Here is a 21,015-nt window from a genome sequence, read left to right as displayed (position 1 = left end):
TATCAATTAGCGCTTCCGGGGGGAAGGCAGACGGGGCTTTTAAAATTAACTGTATTCAATGTAACTGAAAATTTTTTGGAATACTAAGCAAAAATACATTCACAGATCACTTATAACCGCCAGGGTAGGGTTACCACTTCCGGTGGTGTGTCTTGGGCGAGTACATCCTGGCGGCACCCATCCCTTTAAAGGCCAAATTTTGGGAAGGGGTTTGCCCCTCTATATGAAACAGGGTTCTGTTTTCCATGGTTACTAGATGGAGGAGAAGCCTCAGAATCTGACTCAAATACAGCACCTTTGGTCAGAACCAAAACAGATGGTTGACCCAATCGCGTAACGTTTCATAATACTAATAATACTAACATTTTTGGGGGCTTATTGAGTCGGTTGCAAGATACAGAACTGTATTTAATTACATTTTTTTAGTGGAAGTTCAATGTTGGCAACAAGACTTGACTTGATATCATTGGAAATGATTTAAATGCAACTACTTTTTTTTTAATTCCTTTAAAAAAAAATCTTATTGTGTTTTTTTCCCAGCTGTTACTTTTTTCTTGCTTTTTTGTTTCCTTTTTCCTTCTATTTGTTTATTTTTGTTTTTTTTTCTGGCTTTTTTCCTGAATTTTTCCTGCTCTTTTTTTCTCTTTTTCTCTCCATTTGTTTCTTTTTTTCCCAGCTCTTCACTACTTTTTCATTTTGAATTGTTTTTTCTTTTTTTGTTCTATTCCCCCTTTCTTTTAAGTCATTTTGTGCATAATTTTAGATAATGTTTGGTCGTGTAGGGATTCAAGAAGCAAAAACAACCTGAAGAGCCGTTTGGGACCCAAAAGAGCCGGTTCTCTTTAGTGAGCCGAGCCGAAGAAGCCGGTTCTCGGCAAACTCTACTGACTTTACTCAACTTGGCTCTACTTCGACCTTGACTTCCAAATACCGCATTTAAAACACAGCGTCAGGGAAACTTATGTATTTTTACCTTCATGCACTGTAACTTTGACTTAATTGGCTTCTTAATTGGCAATTTCGAGCCCTGATTTTTGTGAGCTGGCTCGATTTTCTTGTGCGCGGAAAAGCTCTGGGTAGTGCGCAATTGCGCACACACGCAGCTTAGAGGGAACGTCGGGTATGACTTTATTTTAAATTTTATATTTCCATAATGACAAGTGAGGCTTTGCCTCGCTTGCCTCCCCTGACTGCATGGCACTGCTACAAGCTGCTGTACAAAAATACTGTATGCGGAGAGTATGTAATACCTGATGAAGTGAGTGAGGTTACACCAATACTGTGGATCGACGTGAGCCATATCACGCTTAAAGTCTTCTCCGCAAACCTCCACCTCCCACTCCAAGCGCGATTCGTTGCAGGATCTCCTCGGCCGGGCGGACGTGGGCTCCACATCCAAACTCTCGGTTGCTGAAAGGAAAATAGAAGATTTGAAAACCGACACTGCCGGCCAGAAGTTTGGGGTCACCCAGACACTTCCATGAAAAAGCCACACGGTGGGTGGTTAGCGCGTCCGCGACAGAGTTAGGTCATGGGTTCCTGTGCGGAGTTTGCATGTTCTCCCCAGGCTTGCGTGGGTTTCGTCCCAGCACTCCGGTTTCCTCCCACATTCCAAAAACATGCATGTCAGGTGAATTGGCCGGTTCAAATTGTCCCCAGCAACCAGTTCAGAGTGTCTTCTGCCCAATGTTCCCTGTAATTTTGCAGGGGTCTGAGCGTTCACACAAAGTCGGTGAGCAACGCTTGAAACAACAGTGAGCAACGGCAATCCCAAGTGTGGCAACTAAATCATTATCAAACATGTCCTAAATTTGACATCAAGTTACATTTTGATGAGTTTCCGGCAATGCAAAATTATTTTTCTCTTTTGAATGAATTGACTCATGTACGATTGCAAAGGTTGTATGGCCAACAAACGTCACAATTCTTTCACAAGATATCCATTTCTTTTTATTTCCTGATATATTTTGTCGCATAATATTAACATTTTTGGGGGCTTATTGAGTCGGTTGTAAGATACAGAACTGTCCTTAATCACATTTTTTAGTGGAAGTACAATGTTGGCAACAAGATTCACTTGATATAATTATTTGAATGCAACACAAAGTTTTTTTTCTACTTTTTTTAAAATTCCTTTTAAAAAAATCTCGTTGTGTTTATTTTTTCCAAGCTGTTACTTTTTTCTTTTTGTTCTCTATTTAATTTTTTCTTACATTTCTTTCTGAATTTTTCCTTCTTTTTTCTCTTCTTTTTGTTTCTTTTTTTCTCAGCTTTTCACTACTTTTTCATTTTGGTATTTTTTTCTTTTTTGTTCTATTCCCCCCTTCTTTTAAGTCATTTTGTGCATCATTTTACATAATATTTGGTCATGTTGGGATTAAAGAAGCAGAAACAACCCGAAGAGCCGTTGAGGACCCGAAAGAGCCGGTTCTTTTTAGTGAGCCGAGCCGAAGAAGCCGGTTCTCGACAAACTCTACTAACTTTACTCAACTTCGTGCTACTTCGACTCGACTTCAAAATACCGCATTTAGGACACAACGTCATTAATTTTTTCTTAATGAGTAATTTTGAGCCCTGATTTTTGTGCGCTGGCTAGATTTTCTTGTGCACTGAGAATGTGCGAGCAGTGCACAATTGCATACGCGCGCAGCTTAGAGGGAACACTGCCCCTGCCCACTGCCTGAAGATGACTGGGATGGGCTCCAGCAACCCCGTGACCCTACTGAGGATAAGCGGTGCAGAAATTGGATGGATAGATGTCTGTGTTTCTTCTTTTTATTGACCAGTCTCAGAAATGGCTTTTTCTTTTGCCACCGTCTTGAAGGCCAGCATCTCGGAGTCGCCTCTTCAACGTAGATGTTTAATTCGTTTAAAGTTATCTTCTGTAAAGTTGACTGTTTTTGGATGTGTATTTCTCAGACTTCTATGCTAAGGAATTAACCTGTTTTTATATGTAGGAATATAAAAACCATCATCACACACATACACATGGTCACGTGTCAAAGATCAGTCTAATTCCATTTTCTTTGTAAATACGTTTCTCAATTTTATTTCATTTCCTTGTCAAGTCGCGCTTACGAGTGACTTCGTTTCCTGTTGAGGTGTCAAGAAAAATAAACCACGCCTCCTGAACGTTTGGGGGGTACGGCCGGGGATTGTGGGAAGATGGTTGCTCGGTCGTCCACACTCTATTCGCGAGGGAAGTTAAAACCTAAATGAGTGTTTTCATCTGAGTAATTCTGCCAACAGAGAGTTTATATCTTGTATAACTCTCACATCTTCATTGAAAAAAAGTGGTTTCTCTTAAAAAATAAGGACATCTCTACGTGACCCCCAACTTTTGAACATTCATGTATCTTAATATTCATTCAAATGATTATTTCGCTTACCTGAAAATCCAGCCACCAACCAGGCATTAACTGCAAAGACACAAAAGAGAGATTCATTCCGGTTAGAAAGACAGGATTCCCGCATATGAATATACCGTATTTTCCGCACTATAAGGCGCACCGGGTTATAGGGCGCACCCCCAAAAAATAGTTTTTGGTCCAATATTTTCCATACATAAGGCGCACCGGATTATAAGGCGCTACAATGGGAACGTCGACAAAACAGTCAGATAGTTCAGTCCAACTTCTTCCCCCCTTAATATTCCGAAAGCTTGCAAAGAAGCAAATACGTGTCGTAGACACATGCGGATGCGGTGTCCGTACGATGTCACTCAAATGCATCGTTCCATCATTCGGAAGGTTAAAGTCTTGGGATTTAAGAAATGCCAACCATTCCTTAGTTTCTATTTTCTTTTTCGCTCGCAACTTTACTGTGCATATGACAATAAACACTTGGAATTGAGTTGAATTTAAAAATAGACACTCCATTCCATCCATGATCTGCACCGCTTATCACAGAAACATCGAGTTCAGTCTGAAACAAGATACTGGGAAAATATATAGCCGGGGTAGCTCACCGAAGTCGTTGTGTTCAATAATAATGTGAAGCCATGGTCCTCTTATATCCGTGAGTTTAGTAAATCCAGGAGAATAAAATATTTACAAATACAGAATAGTAAAAAATTGCTTTCTGTATGCCGTCAACCACGTGCTATTCGCATTCATCTTTTTCGGCCAATTGCAGGCTTTGTTTTGCCGCTTCAGCCAATGCCAGCCTGTAAATGATAAAAAGGATCAGCCCCCTTGACCTCCGAATAACTTTAGCCAATAGTGATCGATTCAACTGATGATTGACACATCTTTTTCAGCCAATTGCAGGCTTTGTTTTACAGCTTAAGCCAATGCCAGCCTGTAAATGATAAAAAGGATCCGCCCCCTTGACCTCCGAATAACTTTAGCCAATAGTGATCGATTCAAATGATGATTGACACATTGGTTAGCCAATGAAACGCCGGTAAATAAATCCCAGCATACACCGCGGACTACTTGGCGTTCGGGGGAAAATCGAGTCGGCGGCGGCAAGTTAGTTGCAAGACTTTGCGAATTAATTTTGTTCCATAAATAAGGCGCACTGTATTATAAGGCGCATGGTCAGCTTTTGAAAAAAATGAAGACTTTTAGGTGCGCCTTATAGTGCGGAAAATACGGTAATTGGAAATGAACCACAAACAGCTTATTTTCTTTTCTTTTTTTTTCGGCATGCACATCTGTCTACCCGACCTTTAGCCCGAAATGTTTTCATCCCCTCATCCCGTTGCATCATTACCCTCATCCCGCCTGCATCGCCGTCGATTCATCGTTTGAACCCGCTCTGATGTGCAGCTGTTAAAACCACTATAAAATCTTTTATTTTGCCGTGAAATATCGGCGTGATCCCCAAAAAAAAAAAAAAAACGGTAATCTGGAAAACATGTGCCCGACTTTGTGTGTCTGCATGACGTCTGATAAAATTCCCACGAGAACAGTCTCGTGTGTTACGTGGAGGCGTTGCTCCCAAACATGCCGAACATTCCTGCTTGCTGAATCCAAACTGCCGGTGAGCTAATGTTCGTTCTATCGAGCGACACCCATCTCGTGCCAAAAAAAGACAAGATTTCTGCAAAGACAAGGGGGAGGAAATCAAGGCAAAGGTGTCTTCTTTTTAAAGGAAAAGTCAAATCAGGGTTATTTGTATAGCCCTTAATCACAAGCAGGGTTGGGTAGGGTTACTTTAACTTGATTACTTTCAATGACTTTTGGATGACTCCAATACCAAATATGCTAATTAAAGACAAAAGAAACTAAATAGTGTCGTGTCCAGCATGGTCGCCATGGCGACCGGCTGGCCCCGCCCCCTGGGCACGGCTGCAGTAGATCAGCTAATTTGCCTGTGTGCTACTTAAGGGTGGGTTGTGGGTTTTGCAGGTGCTGGCTCATTGCATTTTCTGTCTGCATCTCCCGTTCTGTTTTGCCCTGTCCTGTTTTGTTTGAGTCGGAAGAAACCTGTGTTTGCACGTTTTTTTGTTAAAGCCTGTTTGTTCTGTCTTGTCCCTGAGTTTTGGACGACTTTTATTTTGGTAAATAAAAGTTTTGATCGCCATTGCAAATGAGTTCTCCCTTCCTGCCTCTGTTCTGGTCCGGTCCTCCTTGTGACAAATAGGAATAAAATGATGACTCACAACACGTGGTAAGCTTTCTCTCCTGGCTTTGATCATTTTGATCTCCGGCAAAACGAACATAAAATGCGACAGAAACAAAATGAAAATGAATCCAAACAGCTTGCCAACATCATTTTTGCCGTTTCATGTGTTCCGTTACTCCCAAGCCTGCACAAAATGGAGTCATTTTATTCACATTTAGTTTCTTTTGTCTTTTATGAGCATATTTGGTATTGGAGTAATACAAAAGTCATTGAAAGTAATCCAGTTAAAGTATGTCATGTATGTCAAATGAAAGCAAGTTTATATCTCAGTTAATCTCTTTTAGCTTATTATTCAAATCAAATATGTTGTTTTTCTAAATGTATAAAGTTTTTTACAACTGGAAGGTGATATTTTATAGTTACTGTCCCTTTAATTTTAAATGTACGGCCAGACCATTATGCATTATACACAGTCTCTCGTGCTTCTTCTCTCCTCCACCAACAAGCATAAATCTTGTTTCAGCAACCGCCGACCCCCCTATGGTAAGTGCTTGCACATAAACAATTTTGTTAAAATCATCTTATTTATCTTATTACTGTATTTTTATGTTCAACTATTTTTTAAATATATTTTTAGCGATCAGGAAATTGTGTTTTTTTGTTTTGTTTTTTTTTAACTTTTTATTTCTCACACCAATTTTGACAGAGGTTTGATTCCACCATCTTACATGAACACAAAATATATACACTTGACACACTCATAAATAACAGAAGGAACAACAAAGAAGAAAAAAATACTATTAATAGAAAAGAAGAATAAATGTTCATACAATACATCCATACAAAAATAAATATATATATATAAAAAAATAATAAATAGAAATATACACCCAAAAAAAAAAAAAAAAAAAAACATAATAAATAGGGGGAGGTGTTTAGACATCAAGTAAAATTTGTGTGATAGGCTTCCATCTTTTCTCGAATTGGTCAAGTTTCAGTTGAAGTCTTGCAGTGATTTTTTCCATAATGTACATTTGCTTTAATTTGTCTCTCCATTGTTTTATGTCAGGAGGTTGTGGTTTCAGCCAGGACACTGTGATCATTTTCTTTGCTACCAGAAGGAAATTGTGTTTTTTAGTTAGCTCGCATTAACTTGGAAGATTTTAGAGAGACGGGGAACGGATTAATTTGTTTTCAGTCATTTCTTATGGAGAGATTTCACTCAAGATACGAACAATTCTAAATATAAGCTCGATCCAGGGACGAATTAATCTCGGGTGTGGAGGGGCCTCTGTATATTTTAGATAACAAGTTCCGAGCAACTGGAGTTTAGCAAAAAAATGAGTTCTGCACCGTTTCTGGAGATAAGTTGCTCAGGTCGGTCAAGCAGAATGGGCCCGATTTGAGACTGGTGAACATGAGGAAATGGACGGAATATTTATGCTATTTGACACTCTGCAGTCTGGAACTGCGGTGATGATTATCTTCGAAATTCTGAAGAGCTCAGATCCTATCCAGAAGTCAGGCTACTTTAATTTCCAGCTTTAAAGTCAAAGGGGGTTTGCCATGCTCACTTTTTGGTATGAAGAAGGAAAAAAGGCTGATTTCCCATTTTCGTCGAATGCAGCATTACCTCCATGATTTCTTTTGTGATTTCTCCATTGTATTTGTAGATTTTTTTCAGCTCTCTCGATTCAGAAAGTGTCTAGACCAGGGGTGTCAAACTAATTTTAACATGGGGGCCACACGATAGAACACAGGTGTCAGACAGGCGGCCCGCGGGCCAGATCAGGCCCACCAATGGTTTAAATCAGGCCCGCAAGACAACAGTGAGAGAAGCGCAAGAGGAAAATGAGCTGTGGTTTGAAATATTTCCACCAGATGTCAGCAAAGACAGTTAACACTTGCAAAACAATTGTGGTCGTATTTCTCCATTTCACTTCTTTATTTATTCCTCCCTCTTTTTCTTTCTCCTGTTCACTCTCTCTTTCTCTCATTCTTTCTTTTCTCTATTTCTCTCTCACTCTCTAACTCTTTCTTTATCTCTGTCTTGCTCTCTTTCTATTTTCTCTCTCTAATTTATACTTTAATTCTCTTTCTTTTTATTTTTCTCTTTCTTTCTCTCCCTCTTTCTTTCCCTTTTTGACCTCTCTCTCTCTCTCTCTCTCTCTCTCTCTCTATTTCTCTCTTTCTCTCTATTTCTCTCTCTCTCTCTCTCTCTCTCCCTCACCTCACTTTGTCTCTTTTTCTCCTGCTGACTTTTTTTTCTGTCCTTTCACTGCTCTTATTCTTTTTATCGTTCTCTTTTTTCACTTTCTTCTTCTCTCTATCTTCATTTCCCCCTTCTCCTCCATTCATATCTCTATTCTGCTCTCTCTTTTTCTCTCACTGTTGTTCTCCCTATCTATTTATCGCTCTCTTTCCCTCCCTCTCTTTTTCTCCCTCTCTCTTTCTCTTAAACTTACTAGTCCGGCCCCCGTGAGATTTTTTTAGAGCATTTGTGGCCCCCCAGCTAAAACCAGTTTGACACCCCTGCGATAGAACAAACGTTCTGTCGGGGGCCGGACTAGTAGATGAAAGAGAAAGAAAAAGACAGATAAAGAAATGGAAACCTTAGCAATCGTACATGAGTCAATTCATTCGAAAGTGAAATTTTTTTTTGCATTGCTAGAAACTCAGCAAAATATAACTTGATGTCAAGTTTTGCACCTGTTTGATAATGACTAAGTTGCCACACTTGGGAATGCCGTTGCTCACTGCTGTTTCAAGCGTGGCTCACCGACTTTGAGTAAACGCTCAGACCCGTAAGGAAAATGACAGGGAACATTGGCCACAACTCAAACGTTTGATCCAGTCCTTTCCTCTAAATCACAGGTGTCAAACAGGCGGCCCGCGGGCCGGATCAGGCCCGCTAAGGGATTGAATCCGGCCCGCGAGACAACGCTGAAGGAAGCGCAAGAGAAAAACGAGCTGCAGTGAGAAATATGTCCACTTGATTTCGCCAAAGCCAGGCGCCTCTCACAGTGACACTGTACTGTATTTCTTTCTTCCTTTCTCTCTCTTTCTCCATCTCTCTCTCTCTTCCTCCATTTTTCTTTCACTTTCTATCCCTCTCTTCCACTCGCTCTGTCTCTCTTTTTCTTTCTTTGTTCCTTTTTGTCTCGTTCTCTATCTGTGTCTTTTTACCTTCTTTTGCTCTCTCTTCCGTTTTTCCTTTTCTTTGTATTTTCTCTCTCTCTCTTGTGTCCCCTTCCTCTTTCTCCCCTTTTCTCTTTCATTCCTTTCCTCTTTCTCTCTATCTATTTCCGTTTGGATTTCTTTTTCTCTCTCTTTTTTCCCCCTCTCTCACTATTTGTCTTTTTATCTTTTGTTTCTCATATTCTCTCTCTCTTACTCTCTTTTATCTCTCTTTCTTTCTGTCTTGCTTTGTCCCACCCTGTCTCTTTTTCTCTCCCTCTTTCTCTCTTTTTCTATCTCCTCAATCTACTAGTCTTTCTTTCTTTGTTTCTTTCTTTCTCTCCATTGTTCCTTTTCATGTCTTTTTTCTTTCTTTCTTTCGTTCTTTCTTTGTTTCTTTTTTTCTCTCCATCTTTCCTTTTCATTCTTCCTTTTTCTTTCTTTTGTTATTTCATTCTTTCTTTCCCCCATCTTTCCTTTTCATTTTTCTTTTTTACTTTCTTTCCGTCCATCTCTCCATTTCATTCTTCCATCCTCATTAGTCCGGCCCCCGACAGAATGTTTGTTCTATCGTGTGGCCCCCGAGTTCAAATGAGTTTGACACCCCTGCTCTAAATCGATAGAGCAAATCTATTAAGAATGGAAACTTCTGAAAACACTGGTTAAATCTTCAATATGCTCCATGCAGATTAACTTGGATTCCTGCCATCGCCACAGTACGTCTTTCCTTTCTACAAACAAAAATCCTCTTAGAGCCGAGCGCCAAAATAGAAACTACTATACAAAGCCCTTCATATAAATACATATCGCTCCCACAGCGCCAATCAGTCTAAACAAATATCCCTCATGTCGGTTGTTGATAAGAAAACCACTTAGAATAACGTAAAGCTTTTAAAGAGAAATTGCACTCCTCTATATGTTCAAGCAGCTTTTATCACAAACTGCTACAACGGCTGCTACTGAATAATCTTAAAAGAAGTGATTTTCGGAAAAGAATTGTGTAGAACTAATACTGTGCACTCATTTTTGTTAGTCAGGTCAAGTCATATTTCTTTGTATCGTGTCACAGTTGCCATGGCGCCCAATTGGCCCCGCTTGTATGGCACCAGCTTCTGTCACGGTAGCCATGGCGCGCAATTGGACCCGTCCATCTGGCGCCAGCTGCAGCTTGTTGACGGATTGGCTCCCTGTCAGTGTTTAAACTCGGTCCTGTCAGTCCCCTTTTGTCGGTCCGTCTGTGAATCTCCGTTTTTAAAAGGCAAGTCCTTTTTCGCCTGTTTTTTTCTCCAGTTAGTCTCCCGTTACGACCTGTTTTGATCTCAACCACATCTGCTCTCCCGTCCCGAATAACAATACGTTTTTATTCTCGACCACGTCTACTCTCCTCTCCTGGCTTTCAACTCGTTACCGATCCCGATCCCGTTTTTGCTCTTCTATCCCGGCTACTGACCCGTTTTTCCGCTCTCAACACCGCTCGCCACGGAAGTCCCACTTCCGCGTCTGAGCAACCGACTCCCCGCGACCATCGATCTCCGGATCGTGTGTGCACTCCTTTCCCTTCTTCCCAAAAAAACTGTTACGTTACGCGAATGGGTCCTGTTTCCTGTTCTGGTCTTGACATATAGCCCAGACCAAAAACAAAACAGGATCAAATACGGGCAGATTCACAGAGCTAGGCATTTAACAGGATTTAACAGAAGTGTCACATAAGTTTCACAGAGTTTAACCAGGTTTAATGAACGCTCCAGCAAAGCACAGTTAGAAGGAACGTGTTTAAATACTCCAAAATAGCAATCAGTCAATACGCCTCAGCCGGTGTCCATGGGCGGGACCAACTGGGCGCCATGGCAACCGCACCAGACGTAAAACCAACTGAGCTGTAATTTTACACAAGTCCAAATATACAACATGGATATACATTTTAATCGTATAGCTCACTGTTTTTCAACCCCTTTTGAACCAAGGTACACTTTTATTTATAAAAAAGGTTCCGAGGCACACCTTCCGTCGAAAATGTTTGAAAAGTTATGTCAAATATTTCACGGTACTACCTCATAAGCAGATAATTAGTACATAAAAAGAAGAAAATAATACTTAAAATAAAAAAGAATTCAAGTCAAGTCAAGTCTCAAAGGGCTGCACAGGTTATTGTACAGACTATTATTTCAGACTATTATTACATCATCCCCTGATCTGAAACCAACATGAGGGCAAGGAAAAACTCAAAAACCCCAACATGAGGAAAATGAAGAAACCTTGAGAAGGGACCACAGTACAATCTTGAACCGCTTTGTTAAACAAATTAAGTTATTAAATGTATTGTGCTACCTCAAGAGCAGATAATTAGTACATAAAAAGTATATAGAAATCTACTTCCACCTACTGATATGGATGAGTATTACAGTTTGTACATTGTTAATCCCGAATGTCGCCAACACCAAGGGCTGCTTTCTCGTAGCTCTTTTATGATTATTTATAATAAAATTAATATTTTTCTATATTTTTTTGTTCATGATCAAAGTTCCCTCTAAGCTCGAAGTAAAACGAAATTGAGTAAAGTCAGTAGAGTTTTTCGAGAACCGGCTTCTTCAGCTCGGCTCACTGAAGAGAACCGGCTCTTTCGGGTCCCAAACGGCTCTTCAGGTTGTTTTTGCTTCTTTAATCCCTACACGACCAAATATTATGTAAAATTGTGCAGAAAATGACTTAAAGGAAGGGCGGGGCAATATGACAAAAAAGAAAATAGAACAAAAGAGAAAAAAATACCAAAATGAAAAAGTAGTGAAAAGCTGAGAAAAATGAAACAAAAGGAAGAGAAAAAAGAAGGAAAATTTCTGAAAAAAGACAAAAAAAAAAGAAAGAAAAAAAGGAAAAAAAGTAAACAGAGAACAAAAAGAAAAAAGTAACAGCTAGGAAAAAATAAACACAATGGGATATTTTTTTAAAGGAATTAATTAAATTAAATTCCATGTATATATATATATATATATATATATATATATATATATATATATATATATATGGAAGTATTTTCACAAATTCTAAAAGAAATAACCAAGACTAGTGAAAGGCCTTTGAGGCAAAGCAACAATCATCCTCTTTTCAAGGTTTCCGATGCTAACAGGCTTCGATTTCCAACATCCCTCAAGCCCCTTAAGTACGGCCGTTATTAAATAACCTTGAAAACAGAACTTGTTTAAGTTAAGGATGAATAATCGTCTGCTGGATCGGCCGAATGTAAACATTTCTTCGCCGGGGGAAGCGAAGCCAGGAAACGGAAGACGAATTAGCATGCTAATTGCCTCTTAATTTAATTAAACTAAAATGGTCCTGCTTGTTCATTAGATTAACTTGGTACCGTCTGTGTTAGTTTAGTAGTCATTTAAATAGCCGCTGTTTCCTGTAGCGATCACCGACCACGCTTCGTTCTCCTGTCCCCGCTACCCGACTTGCTTCGATCTCCAACCATGCACTGTTCTTCCGTCCCGGCTACCCGACTTGCTCCGATCCATGTTCACGCTCTTTTCTCCTCTCCTGGCTACCCTACTTGTTCCGATCTCCGACCACGCTTCGTTCTCCTGTCCCGGCTACCCCATTTGTTCTGATCTCCGACCACGCTTCAATCTCCTCTTCCAGCTACCCGACTTGCTCCGATGCACAATCACGCTCTTTTCTCCTGTCCCGGCTACCCGACTTGTATCGGTCCCCAACTACGCTTCGTTCTCCTGTCCCGGCCACCCGACTTGTTCCAATCTCCGACCACGCTTCGTTCTCCTCTCCCAGCTACCTGACTTGCTCCGATCCATGTTCACGCTCTTTTCTCCTGTCCTGGCTACCCTACTTGTTCCGATCTCCGACCACGCTTCGTTCTCCTGTCCCGGCCACCCCATTTGTTCCGATCTCCGACCACGCTTCGTTCTCCTGTCCCGGCCACCCCATTTGTTCCGATCTCCGACCACGCTTCAATCTCCTCTTCCAGCTACCCGACTTGCTCCGATGCACAATCATGCTTTTTTCTACTGTCCCGGCTACTCGACTTGTATCGATCTCCGACCACGCTTCGTTCTCCTCTCCCAGCTACCTGACTTGCTCCGATCCATGTTCACGCTCTTTTCCCCTGTCCTGGCTACCCTACTTGTTCCGATCTCCGACCACGCTTTGTTCTCCTGTCCCTGGCTACCCTACCTGTTCCGATCTCCGACCACGCTTCGTTCTCCTGTCCCGGCCAGCCGACTTGTTCCGATCTCCGACCACGCTTTGTTCTCCTCTCCCAGCTACCCGACTTGCTCTGATCCATGTTCACGCTCTTTTCTCCTGTCCTGGCTACCCTACTTGTTCCGATCTTTGACCACGCTTCGTTCTCCTGTCCCGGCTACCCGACTTGTTCTGATCCACGATCACGCTCTGCTCCCTGGCCCCGCCTGTCTGCCTCGCCATCTGTCGTCAGCCGCGGGGCTTCCTGTTCCTGCTGCCCGGCGAGCACCAGATCCCTGTCTTTTCGTCCCACCCTGACTTCCCCGATCCCTTAATAAAGCATTGTGTAAAACGTTACGCATTTGGGTCCACTGCTTGTTCCGGTCATGACACTGATACTCCAAATGGTTCAAATATAGCTTCAGTGCTACTTTTAATGCACCTATTATGCATTTTGGTAAAAAAAATAAAAACAGGTACTGTTAAAAAAGTTAAGAAAAATAGGTTACGCATTTGGGTCCACTGCTTATTCCGGTCGCGACACTAATACTCAAAATGGTTCAAATAGAGCTTCAGTTCTACTTTTGATGCACCTTTTTAGGCATTTTGCTGAAAAAAACAACTGGTACTGTTAAAAAAGTAAAAAAATAAAATAAATAAAACACACATAAATGCATCCTGTGAAGGTTACGCGTTTGGGTCCACTGCTTATTCCGGTCGTGACACTAATACTCCAAATGGTTCAAATAGAGCTTCAGTTCTACTTTTGATGACCCTTTTATGCATTTTGGTAAAAACAAAACAAAAAAAAAACTGGTACTGTTAAAGTAAAAAAAAATAAAAAAAAATACACATAAATGCATCCTGTGCAGGATATTAAGTCCAAGTGTGTATTGACACCCCAGGCCATTTTGTCTGCCGTGTCTCCGATCTAATTGGCTAATTGGGAAGGAAGACAAAAGCTCGCCAGACTTCCTGGACAACAAAAGTAATCCTCGCTTCGGCGAATATTCCGACCGAGAGATAATAAAGCCTTTATCTAAATTTGAGAATAATTACAAGCACCAGGAGTGTAAACACAATCGTTACGATAAGAGTAATAAGCAATTATGCCGACTGTACTTCATGACAGTGTTTTTTTGGGTATAGCGGGTTGCTGTTTCATTGCGTTTTCTGTTCTGCATTATTCTGTTCTGTCTGTCTGGAGGAAACCAGTGTTTGCACGTTTTGAGTAAAACCTGTTTTGTGAGTATTTTTAGTCTGAGGTTCTGTTTGCCTGTAGAGCCTGTTTTTGTTTGTTTTGTCCCTGAGTGTTGGACGACTTTTATTTTGCTAAATAAAAGTACGGATCGTTAACGCGAATGAGTTCCTCCTTCCTGCCTCCGTTCTGGCCCGGTCTCTTGACAGAGCCGAGCCGAAGAAGCCGGTTTTGGAAAAACTCGACTGATTTTACTCAACTTCGTTCTACTTCGACCTTGACTTCCAAATACGCTCCGTCACTTTTTAAACCCCCTTCTTCCTGTTACCAGTTGTCAGTCCGTCTGCAAACCTCACGCTAGGCAAGCCTTCCGACCCTGACTCTCTCCTGTTCTTATTCCCGTCTGTTTCCCGCCTCCATGCCTTTTTCTGATCTCGACCACGATTTTTTTACTCCCCCGTCCCGGCTACCGACCTGTTTTTCCCGCTCTCGACACCGCCATCGCTCGTAAATACCACTTCCGCGTCCGAACAACCTGCTCCCCGCGACCAGTGATCTACAGATCGTGTGTACTATCCTATTGCTTCTTCCTAATAAAACTAAGAGAAACGCACGCAAGTGTGTCCTGTCTCCGTTCTGGTCCTGACATTTTTCCAGTATCATTAAAACAAAAACATGAGAATCATGTATTTTTCAGAGCCACGAATGTATTTGGAATTTAAATATTGCTTTAACATTTATCAAGACATATACGTTTTACATATTGAATATTTTTGTTTTGGCAACAAATCTCTCCCAATAACAGTAATATTTAGCTTACATTTTCAGTTGCAGGAAGTTCTTCCCATTAGAATTTACCACTGGTGAAACAAATACTCGATTACATAATCTTTGCATTGATTCAAATTTCATAGTGCCCAGTTTAGGTGCAGCAGGCACTTGTCCTCTTGGGCATGACTCATAGGGGACGATGACGTTTCGAAGGGCAATGCCATACAAACTAATGCCGGCTGCTGTTAGTCTCGAAGGAAGAATAAATACAATGGCAAAGAGGAGCCACCAGAGAACAGTGTCATTTTCAAGCAGACTTGTTAAGAAACATGGCGAGAATTTCAAACATTTTCAAACACCTTTCGATCGTTGAAAACACAAGCATTTTTAAGGATTTCAAGCAGCCGCACGATCCCTAAAATAAGAAATACCATTGTCAAGTCTCATCTCATCTCATCTCATTAGCTGCACCGCTTATCCTCAGTAGGGTCGCGGGGGTGCTGGAGCCCATCCCAGCAATCATCGGGCAGTGGGCAGGGGACACCCTGGACTGGTTGCCAGCCAATCGCAGGGCCCATTGTCAAGTATTTTTGCTTTATCTCAATGAACAGTTGGCTGTTTATCTATATCAGTCTGTGGCAGCGGATTACTTTTTTGTTTCCTTTGATAGACAGAACTAAACTGCACATTTTTATGAAGCTGTTTAAGTTCTAGCGAATAAAGTAAAACTATTACACATAGTTTTGGTGATTTGATTTATTATTTTCACCGAAAAAGTTCTAAAAAGATCTTCGTGATCATAAAAAGATAATAGAGCTGATGCTTAAAAGGGAGAAAGAGAGATGGAGGGGGGTGAGGAAGGAAGAGAAAAAAAAGGATAGAATAATAGTTAGAGAGATAAAGAAAGAGAGCAAGAGATTGATAGAAAAGGAAAGAGAAAGAGGGAAAGAGAAAGAGAAAGAAAAAAGAGAAAGAGGGTGAGAGAGAGGGAGATAGAGGGAGAGAAGGAGAAAGAAATACTGTAAGTGGTGCCTCGCTTGCCTGACATCAAGTGGACATATTTAACACTGCAACTCATTTTTCTCTCGCACTTCTCTCTGTTACGTCTTGCGTGCCTGAATAAAACCCTTGGCGGGCCTAAATCGGCCCACAGGCCGCCTGTTTGACATCATGCTCTAGGTCATTTCTATCAAAAGTTCTGATGTTTTCGAATAAATCCAAGACAAAAGCTCTCTCCAGCCACCAGAGGGTAGTGTTGAGTTAGTATAGCGCGGTGAGTTGTTTCAGGTGTAAAGCTGCATTCACTCAACGGTTAAAATAAACCAGTTAATACATGAAAATCTTTCTCCCCATTTTTTGTGAATTAATTTGTTGTGCTTAGAAAAGATCCTTTATTTCTATAATAGGCTGAATGATAAAGTATAATACTGAAAAACAAAGCTATAAATTCGGAGTATTTGGCTTTTATCAAGAAGAAAAAATAGAACTACAGACGCTCCCCTACTCACGACCATTTGACTTACGAAAAACGGTAAATACGAACATTTTTTGGGGGTGTGGAAAAATATCTGAACATTTCTGTTAGATTTCGGATTGTGTGCGAATTTTTCCGAGTACAGGACATAACTGTAGTGCTTCTTTCCACCACTGCCGGGGTGTGGCGCTGTGAGAGGTCACCCAGCATCCACCCTGAAGGAGAAATCCAGCTTCTACTTCCTGGTTTGTGTGTATACACACTGCACTGTATCTCTAGCACGCTAAGAACTTTGACAGTTTTATTGTTTAATATCCCGTGCATCCATTCGATATGGTTGGTGTCAAGTGTAAAGAAGAGGCGAGCCGTTTCGTTTGAATTGAAAGTGGAATAAGAAAGCTTGATGCGGTTGAGAAAATGGTCGGACCGCCTTGAAGCCCATCTTCCAAAAGTAAGTTAAACTGAACTTTATTTATCTTTATCGAGCATATTATAGTATGAAATGTTTATTTTTAATACAAAACAATACAAGTTACTTATATAGCCCTTAAACATACTTTTATAAACCTTAAACACACAAAAATTAGCACTGAAGCAACTTACGAACAAATTCAACTTACAAACGATCGTCTGAAACCTTGTTCATAAGTAGGGCAGTGTCCGTATAAAAATTTCTGGGTAATTTCTATGAGAAAGTAATATCGTTAACCCCAAAAATCAGCAGTTGTTCATTTTATGACAGTAAACCCATCCATTATCGGCACCGCTTATCCAGAGTAGGGTCGCGGGGGTGCTGGAGCCCATCCAAGCTATCTAGGGGCAGTAGGCAGGGGACACCAGCCAGAGACAGACAACTCACTTATTCACACCTAGGGACAATTTGGACGGGCATGCATGTTTTTGGGAATGTGGGAGGATACCGGAGTGGCCGGAAGAAGCCGACACAAGCAGGGGGAGAACATGCAAACTCCACACAGGTAGACTAGTGGCTGGATTCAATCCCTTGACCTCAGAACTGTGCTGCGGACACGCTAACCACTCCTCCGCCGTGCCGCCCACGACAGTAAAACCTGGTAACGAAAACTGCCGAAATAGGTAAAAGGTTTTAAATCCATTATCCTCCATAAGAACTTTGCTTTTTTCGGCGTTTATCAAAGCAGGCTGTGGATAATGGATAAGTCACAGCAGCATAATTAATGACAAAGCCTATTTTCTGACAAAGGAGTTTTGACACTCGTTTATTGTTTGTGTGGATAATGGAATGGAACAACAGCTTTAGAATATCCAATAGAATCTCACCATTCCTTTTCTCCAGCCAACGAATAGTTCAAGGCTAATGTAAACCTATCATGGCAGGGGTCTCCAACGTGGTGTCCGAGGGCACCTAAACTGTCCTTAGGGCCAAAATCAAGAGCCAAATGCTGCAGACAGGGAAATTTGATCACATGACCCTGATTTTAGCTAACCTGCATTGGCTCCCGGTTAGCTTAAGATGTGATTTTAAGGTTCTGTTGGTATACCAAATCATGCATGGACTTGCTCCCTTAAGTCTTTCAAATTTAATTTCCCCCTATGTTCCGGTCCGGAGCCTTCACTCTGAAAATGCTGGTCTACTCGTGATCCCAAGAGCCAAGAAGAAATCCGCAGGTTGAGACCGTTTTTGTCACGGTTGCCATGGTGCCCAATTGGCCCCGCCCGTGTGTGTCACGGTTGCCATGGTGCCCAATTGGCAGCGCCTGTGTGTGTCACAGTTGCCGTGGTGCCCAATTGGCCCCGCACATGTGTGTCACGGTTGCCATGGTGCCCAATTGGCCCCGCCCGTGTGTGGCCAGCTGCGGCTTGTTGAGAGATTGACTTTCTGTTTATATAAAGCTCAGCGCTCTCTTGCTTCAGTGTGAGCCCGTCAAACAAACTAGACGTGGGTTCTTACTTGGTCCTGTTTTCCTGTGATAGCTCCAGTCCGGTATTGTTCACGTTTATTGTTGTCGTGTTTAATTTCGGGTTCCATTTTAGGTTTTTGTCTGTTTTTGTCCTGTTTATTATTTTCTCCCAAACGAACTTCTGCCCCACAAGACGTGGGTTCTGACTGGGTCCTGTTTTCCTGTGATATCTCCAGTCCGGTATTGTTCCCGTTTATTTTTGTACTGTTGGTTAGTTTCTCCAGTTTTGCGACCTGCTTCCTGCGTCCAGCAATCACCGGATCGTGGACGCAACCCTTTCTCTTTCTTCCAAAAAAACTTTTGAGAAACGCAACGCAAGTGGGTCCTGTCTCCGTTCTGGTCTTGACATTTTGCTAGTTTTCAAGCTAAATTTTGGCCTCCTTTCTCGCTAGCTCGCTAACTTTTTATAGCTTTGTATTTAGTTAGCTTTTTATTGTATAGCTAGATCCCTTTTAGTTTTTTTAGCCAACTATCAAGCTACATTTTAGGTATTTAGCAAGCTATCCAGCTATCATTTTACATTTTGTGCATGCGATCTAGCTAACATTTTCTTTTTTTTTTTGCTAGTTCCCAAGCTACATTTTGGCCTCCTTTCTAGCTAGCTTGCTAACTTTTTATAGCTTTGTATTTAGTTAGCTTTATATTGTATAGCTAGGTCCCTTTTAGTTTTTTAGCGAACTATCAAGCTACATTTTAGCTATTTAGCAAGCTATCAGCTAGCATTTTACATTTTCTGCATGCGATCTAGCTAACATTTTACCTTTTTTTGCTTGTTCTCAAGCTATATTTGGCCTGCTTTCTAGCTAGCTAGCTAACCTTTTTAGCTTTGTATTTTTTTTAGCTTTTTATTGCGTAGCTAGGTCCTTTTGAGTTTTTTAGCGAACTATCAAGCTACATTTTAGCTAAGCTATCCAGCTAGCTTTTTACATTTTCTGCATGCTATCCAGCTAATATTTTATCTTTTTTGTGTCATGATTACTGATGTGACTCAGCTGTGCCCGCTCCTTTGGTGCCAAGTGCCGCGGGTTCTGATTGGCTGCCGATCAGTATTTGTACCCAGTCATGTCTGACCCCTTTTGTCAGTCCGTCTGTGAACCTCAGTTCACACTAGGCAAGCCTTTTTCGACCCTGACTCCTACCTGTCCCGTTTTTTGCTCCCGTCTGTTCCCCGGCTTCGACCCGTTTTTTATCCTGACCACGTCTACTCTCCTGTCCAGGCTTTTGACCTCTTTTCGTCCCGACCACGTCTTCTTTCACTCTGGCTTACAACTCACTTTCAACCCCATCCACGTTTTTGCCTTCCTGTCCTGGTTACTGACCCGTTTTCCGTCCCCGCCACCGCCACCGTTCGCCACTTCCGCGTTCGGAGCACAATCCAAGTATCAGAGCGACCTGCTTCCTGCGTCCAGCAATCACCGGAATCGTGGACGCAACCGTTTCTCTTTCTTCCAATTAAACTTGTAGGAATCACAACGCAAGTGGGTCCTGCCTCCGTTCTGGTCTTGACATTTTGCTAGTTCTCAAGCTAAATTTTGGCCTCCTTTCTAGCTAGCCCACTAACTTTTTATAGCTTTGTATTTAGTTAGCTTTTTATTTTTTTAGCTAGCTCCCTTTTATCATTTTACCTATTCAGGTTAATTGGCCGGTCCAGGGCAGCACGGCAGCGCAGTGGTTAGCGCTTGTGCGGCACAGTTCATGTCATGGGAACCTGTCGTGGGTTCAAATCCAGCTCCAGACTTTCTGTGCGGAGTTTGTATGTTCTCCCCGTGCTTGCGTGGGTTTCCTCCGGGCACTCCGGTTTCCTCCCACATTCCAAAGACATGCATTTCAGGTGAATTGGCCGGTCCAAATTGTCCCTAGGTGTGAATGAGCGAATGAGTTGTCTGTCCCTGTGTGCCCTGCGATTGGCTGGCAACCAGTTCAGGGTGTCCCCTGCCCACTGCCCGATGATTGCTGGGATGGGCTCCAGCCCCCCGCGACCCTACTGAGGATAAGCGGTACGGCTAATGAGATGAGATGGCCGGTCCAAATTGTCCCCAGGTGTGAATGAGAGAGTGAGTTGTCTGTCTCTGTGTGCCCTGTGATTGGCTGGCAACCAGTTCAGGGTGTCCCCTGCCCCACTGCCCGAGGATATTTGGGGCTCCAGCACCCCCGCGGCCCTACTGAGGATAACCAGTGCAGATAATAATGGATGAGAGTAATGATTAAAAATAAATTGTTACAATGCCCAAAAGCCTTGAGTTAATTTTTCTGGTACGGCAGGAAAACGCTCTCTGCGGGAGCGGCTCACTTCTATCGTCTCTTTGATGGAAAGGGAATAAAAAAGAGAAAAAAAAAGCATAAAAGCCGGGACAGAACACTCCGAGCTATCAAGAATTGTTTGTTAGGCAATACATCACGATGGACATGAATCAAGCATATCGTTCTAAACGCACCTGACAGTGGAAAGGCTTTTGTGGCACCACAGCTCGAAAAAAAGCAGCTGTGCGCTCGTAAATTTGTCCTCCAAAGGTCTTTTGAATCAAAGACACCGCGTCAATTTTCAACTTAGGGGCGAGGCTTACGTCACGTTGTCTGTTTTCCCAAAATTTTGACTTCGATTTATGTTTCTTTCCAGCGCTAGTTTTCATTTTCCCTTACGGACGTCTTGGGAACCTCCTGTGTGGGTTCAAATCCAGCTACCGGACTTA

General features: G+C 41.9%; 1 protein-coding gene across 1 annotated transcript in view; it reads right to left on the bottom strand.

Annotated features, from left to right (window-relative positions):
* LOC148348752 (receptor activity-modifying protein 3) overlaps positions 1–21,015 on the bottom strand; it is a 50,944-nt gene that overhangs the window by 21,040 nt on the left and 8,889 nt on the right. The window contains exons 2-3 of the mRNA XM_088322729.1: positions 3,390–3,419; positions 1,251–1,410 (exon numbers count right to left, since the gene is read on the bottom strand). Coding sequence (XP_088178855.1) covers positions 1,251–1,410; positions 3,390–3,419 — 190 coding nt within the window. The remainder of the gene's footprint in view (positions 1–1,250; positions 1,411–3,389; positions 3,420–21,015) is intronic.

This window comes from Urocampus carinirostris, chromosome 18, assembly GCF_059441175.1.
Source record: "Urocampus carinirostris isolate Australia breed hairy pipefish chromosome 18, RoL_Ucar_1.0, whole genome shotgun sequence".
In the NCBI taxonomy this organism is placed as follows: domain Eukaryota; kingdom Metazoa; phylum Chordata; class Actinopteri; order Syngnathiformes; family Syngnathidae; genus Urocampus; species Urocampus carinirostris.
The sequence above is the reverse complement of the archived record's forward strand: the minus strand, read 5'-3'. Positions and strand labels throughout refer to the sequence as shown.